The sequence below is a fragment of the Colletotrichum abscissum genome (assembly GCF_030869225.1).
Source record: "Colletotrichum abscissum strain IMI 504890 chromosome Unknown Scaffold_57.1, whole genome shotgun sequence".
Lineage (NCBI taxonomy): Eukaryota > Fungi > Ascomycota > Sordariomycetes > Glomerellales > Glomerellaceae > Colletotrichum > Colletotrichum abscissum.
Window position 1 is genome coordinate 1 of NW_026850500.1, and position 14,133 is coordinate 14,133.

Here is a 14,133-nt window from a genome sequence, read left to right on the forward strand (position 1 = left end):
GTACCTTAATTATAGACAACAATGGCTCGCACATGTACGGATATTGAAAGATATCCACGGGAACGAATGTGTGTTTACGGAGTACTTACCTTGGATAACTTTTGATGTGTTCCCAAAATGCTAGTCTTGACAGTCTGTTCTCAGCAGTCAAGATGTCTGATTCTTCCACCACGCAAAACTCAGCTGCGGCGGCTGGTAGCCTTTCAGGAAGTATAGCATCTGCTACCTCATCAACCTTTCCAGCCTCAGTTGGATCAAGCCAGCTTTCAACGCCGACTCTCAGCACACCTGCTCTGCCACTTGCAGAAATCACCTTAACATTATCTGGGGCCCAGCCTGGTATCGACAGAGGCACACCTACCCAAGTAGCCAACACAATTTTCACGGCTACCCCATACACAAATGCAGCTGCACAAGCACCCATCGCAGTGGCGGTTACTATCTTTGAGTATCCTTTAGCTCATACTACTAGCATCAAGCCAGCGACCAATTCAAGTGCTTCGACGCATTGTCCTCGTCCATCTTCGACCGGTATATCTACTGGGACTATCGCCGGGGCATCAGTAGGTTGTCTGCTGGGCGGCCTTCTGATCGGGGCAATTGTGGCACTAGCGATTTTGCGTCGAAAGCACCAGAAAGATGGAAAGAATATCAAGAAGGAGAATTTCGTGCTGACAACGGAGTCAAAGATTTACGGAGAGCCTAGTTCTGGCCAGTCAAGTAAGGATGTTGACCTCCACCAATTCCTCCTAGATGCAACTCCCGACAAGGAAATCGGCGACGAATTCCGTTCACTAAGCGAACTGGTACGGTCTCACATTGAGAGTCATTACCATCTACAACCATTGCACTCTTCGGCTTCACTAGTTCCGAGCATTCGCGACTTGGAATTGCCCCAGACTCCAGGGTCAACTCCCGAAAGCGTGGCCGCTATCTGTGCCAATCCGGTCAGTCGACAAGTCGGGCTTCAGCACGTTGTTTCCACGGCCATTCTCAACAGTATCGACTTCCCCTCAGGGGGCCGATTTTCTGTGCTTCCCGAACCAGTGACAAACTTTCTCCGCTCCGTCCCAAGGGATACCCAATACGACAACTCTAGTGGTGAGAATTTGATAGCTCCAGGCCTCCCAGATCACTGAGATTTGCAAAGCTGACTTTGGTAACTAGCGAAAATGCTCGCGTTGTCACAATGGCGTAAATTATCGGCGTTTCTACTGCACCCAAGTCGCAACCAACGGACTCCACTTTCAATGCCAGACTCGGCGGCAGCTCAGCATGCTGCTGATCTCACCGCAGCTCTTCAGGTCTTCCTTAGGCCTTTCGTTCCTGCAGACCAGACCAGACTAGAGGAGCAAACGGAACACCTCCAGGCGGTCATTCTGGAATGTGCAAAGTTTGGTTGGTTGGTCATGTCACAACCCAGCGACTGGCATTTCAAGTATGGCCAGGGTGGAAGAAACTCGGGGGTCCGGATGCTCGTCGTTTTTCCTGGTCTTGATAAGTTAAGTGGCAAGGATGGAAAGTTGTATCGGTCACCTCATCAGGTCGTGGCGCCTGTGGTAACACAAGTTTAGGCAGTTAGATTTTGGTCCGGTTGGCTGCAGACTGTATCGACACAAGCAAGCTACTTACTTCAAGTCAGTAACATGACTCAAACTAACATGCAGGCGGGGAAAATTACAAAAGGACCCTGTAGTGTGGCAAGTTGTAAGATGAAGATGTGGATATTGACTGTGTGAGCTATCTTCAGCTCAGCCTGCTCTACCCCTAGAAAAGTCGTGCCGTCACACTGACCCTGGTGAAACCCCATGGACTGTTAGGCGCTAAGACTGTGCTGTTGGTTCAAAATGTGTTGCTTTTTTTTTCCAAGCACCAATCAGGCTGTTCATCACATTCCCAAGAGAGAAAGCCCAACCGCTAATTACTGTGCCACATGCATGTTGGCTCTCCGTGAGTGCATCTACCCACCCCACCCCCTTCACCACGGCTCAGATAGCCTAGCTAGCCTTTAACTCCGTATTCAGCCCCAGCCTGATGGTTCATATTCAGGCACTTGCAGATTGAAGATAGGGGCTCGTCTTGTTGCATCCTATGATGCCACAGCGGAGTGTCCTACTTAAGTCGGTTAGTGACTACTGATTGCCCAGGTTCACAGACGACACATAGGCAAGTGAGGAAGCCTTCTGGGTAACATCACCGAATCCCCTCCAACGCAAACGCAGAATATCCACGCGAGAAGCATGATACCATGTACTTGAAGGCGGTGGGTTCATACCGCAGCCTGCTTGCTATGGCGAAAGCTTGGCCCCAGCAATCAATACGCCCCCTCCAAAATTAGGACATGCACTACCTATGCATTTGCTTACTTTTGTGCTGCTAGACAAGAAGACCTGGGTCGCGTCAGCTAGGTCCATGATCACGGTCGAGCTCGGTACAGAGCTCCTTCTGTTATCTCAATTATGCACATTGTCTCGCTGATGTGGTGTTGAAGTGGCAAGAAACACAGTCTATGGTAACCCTCCTGGTTCTGTTGCTTTCGTGTTAGCTTTTCTAAAGCGTCTTTTTGGATCATGATTTGCTACATCTTCAACAGCTTGCTGATTTGACATTCGGTCGAGTGCATGCAAAGTTAAGCACTGGCGTTTCTCTATGGATCCCCTCAGCGCTCTACGTGCAACTTACTACATTGTTCTCTTTGGTATCGAACTGGATCAAGTCCCACAAGAAGTCAGAAACAGCCTAGAACTTGTGCGTACCTGCCACACCGACTTGCAGTATCTTATCGAAATCCGCAATGAGCTGCTGCCCCTTCTTCAGAGACGCCCCAAAGTCCTTGAGCGTGTCAACAGCATCGTCGAAACAACACACAAGGGCTTGGTCGAGGTCTGTGAGATCGTGGAAAAGAGTCGCCCTCGGCTGGACAATGGAAGGACCCCCTTCAGGAGTAGGCTGTCCTGGATTCTTTTCGACTCCGCACAGTTCAAAGCACAAAGACCGGTCATCAGTCGTCATCATGCTTCCGTTCTCGCAGAATTGAATTTCCTGCGACAGATTGCGCTGCTTGCGCCAACCCCGGAACGCGATAATGGCGATGATGATGCCTCCAAGAAACCGACGATGTTGTTTGACAACGTTGCACTCTTGGAGGACTTGATCGGGAAGGCCAATACCTCAGGTACCGTACCCACTGTCCCCCTTTGTGAACTTAATCCACCATGTATATTGACGTTGGCTCAGGATCCGTGACCTCATTACCGGCCTATTCAAGCGATATCAACCCCCCCGAGCAGCGTCAACCAGCCGATTCAATAACAAGTCAGGCCTTCTTTGCTTTATCCTCCGGCCCCTCTACTGTGTACTCGGCTCTATCTCCTCTGCCTGTATCTACAGATTGTCCTAAACTCCCTTCCGACTTCCTTTCTTCATCTTTGTCGAAGATTGACATACCCGAGCACCTCCTCGACCAACATCAAGATGCGCCGAGTATACTTGGATATGAGGAAACAGGAGGCGAAGTCCTAGATTTGTCTGATGGAGACGGAATTTCTCTTTTGTTCGGAGATTATGCGAACATGACACCACTTTTATCATCAACGCCATCTGTGTCGAGCGCATCTACATCCATGTCACCGTGGTCTCCTGGTGCTGAGCATCTCCATCGACCAGCCTCCGTGGTGTCTTCCTTGTCGTCTATGCGTGGAACACCCGGGTTTTCCAACTCGGAGACCACATTGGTAGTTCGATCCACCTCAGCAATGTCTTTGGAAAATACAGCCCAGAGGCAACAACCGCCGTCATTCCGTAAACAACATCAATCTGAGGAGTTCGATCATCGGAACCTTGACAGTCCGCCTGTTCCAGGCATGATTCAGGACTTAACATCACCACGAAGCACTTCATCTCCCTCTTCGGCTTCCGCGCCTATCTCATCTTCAGCACGTCAGTTTCGCTCGTGGTCGTCGCCATCGTTTTCACAACTAGGTCGACACAGACGTAAAGGCCCCCACCAGTCCAACCCTCCAGATGCGTCATCATCGCCAGATGTAGGAAAGAACCCCAAGGTTGCATATCCTGCTTCCTTTCCTCTAGATGCTAAGGATGATCAAAACGCCGTCTCAAATGGCCGTTTTCGCGCATATAGTCCCATATATCGCAACGAGGATGTCACCAGTCATCTCAACTCTCCATCTCAGCCTCGTCGGCTACAAGACCAGGCATTCAATACAGACTTGACGCACGAACAGCAATCATTGCCGTCACGGGCCCATCTCGCTTGTTACGCCCAAGAGAGGGCTCCTCATCCGCTTTCGCAGGCTATTTCTATCAATTCTCTGCGGGGTAGCCATGTATCACAATTCCAGGATAATGTAGTACCCCAGCGAGAGTCTGAGCAAGTTCAAGTTTTCGAGATGCTGGGTTCGATTCCAAGCTTGGATCAATTCACCAGCTATCAACGTCCAAGTAATCAGAGAGACTTCATTGATGAGGCGTCTTCGATGACCAACCGGGGGAATGAGGGCCCAAGTTCTGTTCCTTCCGACTCGCGGATATTCGAGCTGCCGTAAGCCTACAAGCAAGCACCGATCGAAATGCCTAGGAGGAGGCAATCAGATGGAATTGAACCTTTCAGTCTTGAAAACGTATAGCAGTGACAGCCAGTGTCTATTCGGCGGAGACGAGTGACGAAAACGATGCCCAATGCCAGTGTTCATACCTTCAATAATTACGATTGTGATGCTTGAGACTCACTTGGATGAAAGGTGGAATTGAGCAGTAGATCTTGTCATCTGCTCAGTTGTTTGCGAGGCAGTCTGAGGTGGAAATGTGTCAAGGACACAAGAGCATGGTGAAGATAGATCTGGCACACTATCACGAACATCGCGGGTCTTTTGCGCATCGGATCGTATGGTCATTGAAGAGGCAAAGTAAGTCAATTCACGTGTCATGATTCGTATCTAGTTCATGGGGGATTAGTTTATTAAGTACAACTTCGTGGCACTCTTGTTTGGTATCTCGGTTTGGTGTATGTCCTTCCCCTGGGGCCTGGTCGACTTCGCCCTTCACCTTTGTACACAGATCTTCCCAGTCATCAATGGAATTCCAGTAACACTTATGCAGCAACAGCCTCCTCCTTGGGCTTGGCTTCCTCCACTGCAGGCTCGGCGGCGGGCTTGTCGCCATTAACGCTAGCAGCCTTTGTGAGCTCCTCACGCAGCTTCTGCAGTTCGGCGGCGTGCTTCGCCTCGGCGGCAGCCAGATCCTTCTTGGAGTCCTCGAGGTCCTTCGTCAATGAGTCAACAGCAGAGGTCGACTTCTCGGCCTTCTCCTGCCAGCTGGCAGCTTCCCTCTTAGCGCTCTCCAACTCAGTAGATGCGTCCTTCTTGAGGCTCTCGCTAGACTTCTCAAGGTCAGCATACTTGCTCTGCAAGTCCGCCAGCTCCTTGCTCAAACGCGAGGACTCCTCGGCTGACTCGGTCTTCGTCTTGTCGTGAGTTTGCTGCAGAGCGGCATGCTGCTCTTCGAGATCAGAGAGAGACTTCTTTGTGGTAGTGTGCTCCGCCTCAATATCGGCCTTGGCGTTCTCGTGGGACTCCTGCTCTGACTTGTGCTTGGTCTCGGCATCGGCCAGGCTCTGCCTGATGGAGGCGAGCTCAGATCCAGCATCGGATTGTGCCTTGTCGTGCGACTCCTGGAGAACCTTGTACTTCTCCTCCCACTCCGCAACGCTCTTCTTCGCGGCCTCGACTTCAGCGCTAGACTCGGCTTGGGCCTTCTCCTGTGCTTGCTTGAGGACGTTGAACTTCTCCTCCCACTCCGTCACGCTCTTCTTCGCGGCATCAATCTCGGCACTGAAGTCAGACGCAGCCTTCTCCTGGGCCTGCTGCAAGGTGGTGTACTTCTCCTCCCACTCGGCAGCAGTCTTCTTGGCGGCGTCAACTTCAGCGCTGCTTTCAGACTGGGCTTTCTCCTGTGTCTGCTTGAGAGCGTTGAACTTCTCTTCCCACTCTGCAACACTCTTCTTGGTAGCCTCCAACTCTGCGCTGGATTCCGACTGGGTCTGTGCTTGCGCCTCCTGCAGCGTCTTGTACTTGTCCTCGGACTCGGCTAAGCTCTTCTTCACGGATTCCAACTCTGCGGTGGCAGCGGATTGCGTTTCCTTCTGAGTCTTTTCCAAGCCACTGTACTTTTCCTCCCATTCGGAAACGCCCTTCTTGGCAGCCGTCAGTTCGGCGTCATGAATCTCCTGTAACTTGGTGTACTTCTCTTCGGACTCAGCCAGAGACTTCTTTGCAGACTCAAGCTCGGTACCAGAGGCAGACTGAGCATCCTTGTGCGACTGCTCCAGCTTGTTGTATTTGTCCTCCCACTCGGCAACACTCTTCTTGGCTGACTCGAGCTCCGCCGCGCTCGACTCCTGCAGCTTCGCGTACTTGTCTTCGCTCTGAGCGAGGGAGCTCTTGGCAGTCGCCAGGTCTGCATCCGCCTCAGCCTTGATCTTGTCGTTGGTTTGCTGGAGAGCAGTAAGCTTCTCCTGGGCGTCGGCAAGCTCCTTCTGGGTGGACGACAAGACGGATGCGGAGTCGGACTTGAGGCCATCGAGGGTCTGTTGAAGGCTGGCAACCTTGTTCTGCGCTTCGGTGAGCTCCTTCTTGGTGGCAGCGACCTGCTCCTCGGAACCGATCTTGAGCTTGTTGTGGTTATCCTCGAGCTCGACAAACTTTGTCTGGGCGTCGAGCAGCTCCTTCTTGGCGGCCTCGAGGTCCGCATCAGCTTCCGTCTTACGTTGGTCAAGGGTCAACTGGAGAGCGACAAGCTTTTCTTGGGCATCGGTGAGGTCCTTCTGGGCGGCAGATACGTTGGCGCTGGAACCGCTCTGAAGATCGTCGTGGGTTTTCTGGAGAGCGGTGAACTTTTCTTGGGCATCGCTCAACTCCTTCTTGGCAGCGGCGAGATCGGAATCGGTGTCGGCCTTGAGCTTGTCGAGAGCCTCCTGAAGGGCGGTGTATTTGCTGCCGGCGGTGGCGAGCTCGGCTTCGGTGTCGGACTTGAGCTTGGAGTGCTGGCCTTCGAGGTCGGAAAGTTTGCCCTCGAGGGTGGTAACGGCAGCAACCTTTTCGCCGAGGGACTTGTTCGCGGACTCGGCCTCGGCCTTGATCTTGTCGAGGGTCTCCTGCAAGGTGAATCGGGCCTGGTCGGCATCGGTCAGGCGCTCCTGGAGGGCCTTGAGCTCGTCGCGGAGGGAGACTTCGAGGGTCTCGCGCTCCTTCTTGGCCTCGGCCAGCTGCTCCTTCACGGCGGCAAGATCATCCTCAAGAGCCTTCTTCTCCTGCTGAACCTTATCGAGCTGCTCCTGGAGAGCGGCAAGCTTCTTGTTCGCGTTGTCGAGCTCCTGGGCGCGCTGGGTGTTGGCGTCGCCGTTGGCCTGAAGGTGGTGGTTGATCTTGTCGTTGCTGGTGGCAAGCTCGGACTCGAGAGTGGCGATGCGAGATTTGTTCTCTTGCTTGGTTGATGTGAATTGGGCATCGAGCTCCTGAATCTTTTTGCGCAAGTCTTCGGCCTCCTCGGAAAGGGAGGTGTACTGCTTCTCCTTCTTGGAAAGGTCCTCCTCGAGGACAGTGATGGTCCCCTCACGGTCGGCAAGCTTCTGCTCGAGCTCTGCAGCAGAGCCCTCAAGCTGGTGACCGTTGCTGGGTGAGAAGACTGAGACAACGTTGCCCATAATGGAGAATTCTCGTCAGACTGAACTAAGGGGAAGGGGGGCCTGTTGTCGGTTCAGTCGAGGGAAGGTAGAGAGGCGGGCAGGGCAGTTGATGGGATAAGATTGGTTAATGGTTAAAGATTTTGGGGGAATGGCGCAGTGCAGGCAAGACCCATGAACGTCGGTGAGTCGACTTTCCTTGAGGTTTCCTTGGGGGAGTGAGGCAACGGTGAGGAGTAGGAGGAGGAGGAGTACGGGATAGTAGGACCGGGAGGGAATTGTCGGTAAAAGGTGAGGCAAGGTAAACAAAGAAAGGCGGTCAAGGGGATTTTCTGCACAGCATAGCACCTGCCTGGCCAGGGTGCTCTTTTTTTTTTTTCTACATGGCAATCGCTCTTTCTGTATTTTTTTTGGGCCGTTATCGTGGGTCACTGGTTTTGCACCTGCTGCTTCACTCGTTCATGTGGTGATGGAAATGAGCGACCTGCTTTCTAAGTGGCTGGACCCCTGCTTTGGACCCTCCAAATTATTGGCAGCCCGGCCGTTGGGCCCACTCAAGCTATTCTAATTGGGTGTAGTGGCGGCATCCCCATGGATGTACTATCTAGCAGGCCACAGTCCACAAAGATACCTCTGTATGGCCTGAGGTCACACTTTGGGCGCTCAGGGACCTGTCATTGTGTGACCATTGACCAACGGGCCCGTCAAGGATTTTCCTGCCAAAGACGTGGGGGCCTCTCAATGGCTGCTAATTACTCCGTACTGCTGTTTCTTTACCGTTGGGCGCAAAGTTTTTTTTTTTTTTCTTTTTTTTTTTTCCAGGTGGTACTGGCACATGGCGGCGGCAAAGAGAAACAATGTGTGTCCCGTATAGACACCTTCCATTGGATATAAACAAACACATTCTGTCTGAATTCGTACTTACTCAGTCTAGCTTGGGAAGGTGCTTGGGTGACTACCTTCCCTCAATGCTTCTGCCTCGGAGGGGAGAAGATGGCAGAACCCAATGGAGAAGAGGGGAAATATCTGCTGCCTCAGGTATGAAGCTATTTTACCTTGTCTTGGGCATGAGGGGTCTCCCCTCCGTACATCGCATGGTACCTTACCTGCTTACTTAGGTACGGTCCACGAATACCTACATACCTTAGTAAGAGAAGTTCAAGCACATGTAAAGCAATTGAGTCGTCCCCCTCATCATCTTCTCATGCAATTTCCCACCGTCAATACCTCAGCGAAGGCTGCGGCTGCTTCTGCGGAACATCTCACTGAATCCACATGGTCAGATCTTACTTGAGTCATTGGCACCCAAGCAATCGCCCGGTTGGACGTCACGATCCAGCCATATACTATGTAGAAACGGATACACCCCTGACATGCCAACTCATTGAAGATAAGCACGTCAACGCGTCACGGCATCGCTTTACTCGAGCATCGTCATCCGCCTTCTTCACTTGTAATTCCAAAGCAAAAGATGTCAATTGGACCATGGCTACCATACTACCTACTGAGGTAAGGTACCTAGGTAGGCTACTTCGTAGGTACCAAGCCTATGCATCTTCTGCAGACCGCCTGGATGACGGACTCGACATAAGGCCCGCGGCACGGATACCTTACTGTCGGTCACATCACGCAACCCTTGTCACAATCTCCGTCTTGCCCTTCTCATCCACCGTCTGTGCGATTCACCGGACTCTCATTAGAAGCGTCACCAAACACCAAATTTCGGGTGAGTAAATGACATTCATCCACACTGCGCTTTTCTACAAATCCAAATACGACAATTTCAACCATATGTCTTCCACCTTGTTTATTTCTCCCCAGTCTTCACACGCTGTATCAACGTGTGGGTACGGATACCATTCCTCACAACCGAGCGCAACCACGCTTCCCCTCATTGGCGCAGAATGCATCCTTGGACGTCCGATCGACACACACCGACGACGGCGGTACCCAAAGTCCTGGGTTCTTCTCAAAAAAGTTGGACGCCCGCAGCATCACGCTCACCGGCTCTGCTGGCATAATTGGGAAGTCCTCCGTCCGGGGAAAGTGCGTGAGACCAAATTGAATGTAGCACACAATATCTGTGTTTTCGATAGACTCGTTCCGAGCCACCCAATCCACGATTGTCTGGTTATGCGGATGCTCCTCTCCCGTCGACTGGCAGACGTAGTCCCCAGCCGGGAAAAGCTCGTAGTCTTTGTACGGCACTACCCAAAGACTCTTGCGAGCAAACGCCGCCCGTTTGTACACCATGCTTCCTGGTTTGGCCAGAAGAGGCGGGCAATTGGGATTGATGATTTTGTACCCAACCGGCTTTTTGGCTGAAGGGTTGATGCTATTCGGATTGATGATATCCCACGCCCGACTCGTCTCGTGGCAATACACTGCAGCACCCTCCTCCGAAGTACGCAAAGGTGTCTTTTTGCAGTAGAAACCATTGCCAAAGGGGTTTTCTTGTGATCCCACGGGCGCGTCCGATGGTACCGCGTCGCTTTGTAGCACTGAATTGTTTCGCCCATCAATCTCGGGATCAATTCTCAACGAGAAGATATGCTGGTGATTATGGGCATTCAATCGGGACGCAACCTCGGTGCCGTACGGAGCTGCCGACTCGGATGGGTGCATGCAATACGTGTTCAACATGCCCGTGAGCTTGATCTCGAGTTTATATGTGCCGTCGAGAGTAAAGGTATGGTAGAAAGCATACTCGTAATTGGCCGCCGTGATGATCTGGGAAATGACGAGCTTCCGATCACGGGCTGAAATAACACTGCCATCACGAAAGTCCGTATGCTTGTAGAGAAGTCCGTTATCCTCCTCATGGATGCAAATCGCGTTTTTGATCATTGCTGGTTCGCCTTTGGATGTCGTCATGACTGCGTCGAGATAATGGATCTCGCCCTTGCAATCGCAGCCAAGCTTGAGCGAGTTCGTCATAAGGCCGCTGCCGTATTCACCAACGTCAAAGGCGTGCTTCCGCTGGTGTGGTGGATCAGGGTTGCCGTACGGGACAACCATTTCGACAACGCTAATGCGGTTGAACAGTGTTCGATCTTGTTGTTGTTGTTGGTCGTGGATGCGCACGTCTGAGATCACGATGCCTTCCCGGTAATTGAAACCGATATGCATCTTGTAGCCCGCCCAGAAAAGCTCGTTCCCCTGCATGCGAAACGAAACGCCTTGCGGCTGGGTGATGTCGATAGGCTTGAGCCTGGTGCCATCGTATGACTCTTGAATAAAGTCTGGTAGGTAGTTGTGTTCGTCCAGCGGGACCTTGGTCCGTTCTCCGTTGACATGTCGAACGTCAATAGCGAGGACCTCTTCCGTCTCGGTGTCCACAACCACGGAAAAGTCCAAGGGGTGTGCGTACTGGTTATCCATTGATGACTTTCGGTAGTAGGGCAGACCTTGCTGCAGACGCCGTTCAAACCCCCAACGGTGGTCGAATCCAATGGCCCAGGCGTCGAAGAACACTTTGGACATATCGGTAATGCCAATCTCACGGCAAACCTCAATGATTTTGGGGTTCAGCCGGGCAACTCGTTCCGTAACGTCGAGGTCTTCAAGAGTCAGGGTCGGTGCGACCTCCGATACTGCTTTCCAGGTCTCAACCTGGCCTTTGGCCAGATTGACAATGACCTCGGCAACCTTGCTTGAACCACGCTCTGCCAGTATGATAGCAAAGGCACGCCGTTCGGGTCGCGGCCCTCGCCCTGCACGGAACTCTGCATACTCGCTCTTGGTAGGTTCACGTAGAGTCAGACAATTGAATTTGACCGAACCAGCGTTTCTGTGCTCACGGATGAGCCTGGCAGCAACTCGTAATTCGTCGATTGACAACGGATCTGGAATATTACATTAGCTTCACAATATCGCAATTGAACCTGCCAGCAACCGTCTCAGGTACGCAGGCATTGCCGTACGTCAGAAATCAAGACTTTGACATACCCAGAGGATGCATCACTGCTTGCTTAGACAAGTCCGGAGCTTGGTCGCCTTCTTCATGATGGAAGATTGTGTAACCAGGAAGAGAAGTTGTGTCTTTGATCATGTTGACGGAAATATCGTATAAAAGCACAGGGGGGCGAACACAGGCTTCTAACGCCGTCTTAGAATTGAGAGACAACGGCTATACTTATACCCATGGTCGCTCGACTGACGAATGGTATTTACGTAAAATGTCGTGCCATCTACGAAGTCCACTGGGGCTTTTGCTCGCCGGCCCGTTCAAGCTTTGGTCAGATGGGTATCAGCTTTACGATCCAGATCTCTGACGCACGCGGGGATGACCGGGACAAGGGATGTTGTTAGACTCGTTGTCGTTGATGACTAGTGGGACCGGCCCGGCTGGTGGGGGCGAGAGAACCATGAGTTACCGGCATAACGAGTCGACCACTCCTCAGTAGATGAATCTACCCGGATGATGCGTATCTCCGGCCCCAAAAAGATTAGGTTGTTATTATATGCCAACACTAATCACTCACTCCGAGTGTTATCGACTCCAAAAGGGGGAAGATCCGACATCAGGATGAGGGGAAATAATTATAAGAAGTAGTGCACTGCCGTGAAAGAGGGTATTGGCCGAGACACGCCAACGAACTACCACAAGAGAATGTCACAATCTCATCTTTTCAACCAAGCTTTTCCCCTGCTTCTACCTCTGTTGTCTAAAGCCTCACGAGCGTCCCTGTCCACGCGATCAATATGGATGCTGAGCAAGGTCCCACGTTGAAGCCCTCAACGATGTCGCATCAGGCAGCTCAAGATGCAGTAGATCTCGCCGAACTTGGTCATTCGCAAGCTCTCAGTCGCAAATTCGACACGTGGAGCATGTTGTCGCTCGCCTTTGTCGTTCTAGGCACCTGGTCAGTTTTTGCACAAAGCCTGGCCAGCGGCCTCACCAACGGTGGTCCGATAACCATCCTCTGGGGCCTGTGTTTGGTCACTTTTTGCAATACTTGCATCGGCGTTTCCCTAGGAGAGATGTGCAGCAGTATGCCAACGGCTATGGGTCAGGCATACTGGGTCTCAAGGTTATGGCCTACCTCAGCTGGGCGCTTTTTGTCGTACCTCTGCGCCTGGATCAATACCTTTGGATGGTGGACTTTGTCAGCTTCCACCGTAGCGTTTATGACCGAGTTCATCTTGGGAATGAACTTGCTTTTCGACGAAACTTCGACGGCACCTCAAACTGGCTGGGTCCAGTTTCTGGTTTACCTTGGCACGACAATACTCCTGACTCTCTTGAATATGATTTCTTGTCGAAGGGACAAGATTCTCCCCATTTTTAACAACTTTGTTGGGATCACGTTTGCCGGGTTATTTTTTGTTTTCGGACTTGCCCTACTCATATCGGTTGGGACCAGGGACGGACTCCATTTCCAACCCGCATCGTTTGTGTTCGGAGCGTGGATTAATCGCACGGGATGGGGCGATGGTATCGTGTGGTTCATGGGCCTCGTCCAGAGCGCCTACGGACTCACGGCTTTCGACGCCGCCATCCATCTCGTAGAGGAGATACCTGCACCACGAAAGAACATCCCCCGGGTCATCTGGTTGTCTATTATTTGTGGTGCAGGTACTGGATTCTTGTTCATGGTTGTCTGTCTCTTTTCCATTCAAGACTTCGAACAGGTCCTCGACCCGACAACAGGCCTCCCCTTTATGGATCTTGTCAAAAGCACGGTTGGGCTGCAAGGGGCAGCCGTCCTTATTGCTCTTTTCATCATCAATGGCTTGGGCCAGGGAGTCACTGTCTTGACGACAGCGTCCAGACTCACATGGAGTTTTGCGCGCGACGGAGGAATTCCGTGGAGTCCCTACTTCTCCCATGTGGACGAAACTTGGAAGGCACCAATTCGCGCGCTTTGGCTACAAGGAATCATCATCTGTCTCGTCGGTCTACTTTACACCTTCTCCAATACAGTTCTGGAGGCCATTGTCGGCGTCAGTACCATTGCCCTTACGATATCCTACGCTATTCCCATACTCACGCTTCTTCTGGTTGGGAGAAACAAATTGCCCCCAGCGGAATTCCGTCTTGGTCGATATGGGGCTGTCATCAATTGGGTTTCGATTGTTTATTGCTTGATTACGACTGTTTTCTTCTTTTTCCCCGCCGAGCCCAACCCAGCTATCGCTGACATGAACTATGCTATCGCTGTCTTTGGAATTATCCTCTTATTCAGCATTGGCTTTTGGTTCATCAAAGGAAGGCAGACGTATTTGCAAGTTGAAGACATTGCTGGACGGGTCATATATGGTACGGCTGAGCATCAGCCCGAAGTCACGGCTGAGTCCAACACAAAGAGAGACTGAACCTTTATACTTACGCTGTTATCTGTAAACATGTTGAAATAGTTGCGAATCAAGAGAAGCAAATCAGTCTTCATCTAACTCACTTCATGCTACCCCACAACCCCCGTATGCTACTT

The 14,133-nt window shown here is 51.8% G+C and overlaps 6 protein-coding genes across 6 annotated transcripts; 4 read left to right on the forward strand and 2 right to left on the reverse strand.

The window, feature by feature from the left end:
- Positions 1–152: 152 nt before the first annotated feature.
- CABS01_14689 (uncharacterized protein) lies at positions 153–1,574 on the forward strand (the record flags this gene model as incomplete). Its single annotated transcript, XM_060548027.1, has 2 exons — positions 153–1,101; positions 1,168–1,574. 2 exons carry the CDS (start codon positions 153–155, stop codon positions 1,572–1,574), a joined length of 1,356 nt encoding a protein of 451 aa, XP_060392966.1.
- A 1,075-nt stretch (positions 1,575–2,649) lies between these two features.
- On the forward strand, positions 2,650–4,565 carry CABS01_14690 (uncharacterized protein; the record flags this gene model as incomplete). The annotated part of the gene is made up of 2 exons (XM_060548028.1): positions 2,650–3,175; positions 3,238–4,565. The coding sequence occupies 2 exons, from the start codon at positions 2,650–2,652 to the stop codon at positions 4,563–4,565; spliced, it is 1,854 nt and encodes a 617-aa protein (XP_060392967.1).
- Positions 4,566–5,110: 545 nt separating this feature from the next.
- Positions 5,111–7,720, reverse strand: CABS01_14691 (adventurous gliding protein Z; the record flags this gene model as incomplete). Its single annotated transcript, XM_060548029.1, has 1 exon — positions 5,111–7,720. The coding sequence occupies one exon, from the start codon at positions 7,718–7,720 to the stop codon at positions 5,111–5,113; it is 2,610 nt and encodes an 869-aa protein (XP_060392968.1).
- Positions 7,721–8,667: 947 nt separating this feature from the next.
- CABS01_14692 (uncharacterized protein) lies at positions 8,668–8,817 on the forward strand (the record flags this gene model as incomplete). The annotated part of the gene is made up of 1 exon (XM_060548030.1): positions 8,668–8,817. One exon carries the CDS (start codon positions 8,668–8,670, stop codon positions 8,815–8,817), a length of 150 nt encoding a protein of 49 aa, XP_060392969.1.
- A 745-nt stretch (positions 8,818–9,562) lies between these two features.
- Positions 9,563–11,750, reverse strand: CABS01_14693 (primary-amine oxidase; the record flags this gene model as incomplete). Its single annotated transcript, XM_060548031.1, has 2 exons — positions 9,563–11,544; positions 11,648–11,750. 2 exons carry the CDS (start codon positions 11,748–11,750, stop codon positions 9,563–9,565), a joined length of 2,085 nt encoding a protein of 694 aa, XP_060392970.1.
- Positions 11,751–12,403: 653 nt separating this feature from the next.
- On the forward strand, positions 12,404–14,017 carry CABS01_14694 (uncharacterized protein; the record flags this gene model as incomplete). The annotated part of the gene is made up of 1 exon (XM_060548032.1): positions 12,404–14,017. One exon carries the CDS (start codon positions 12,404–12,406, stop codon positions 14,015–14,017), a length of 1,614 nt encoding a protein of 537 aa, XP_060392971.1.
- Between the last annotated feature and the right edge of the window lie 116 nt (positions 14,018–14,133).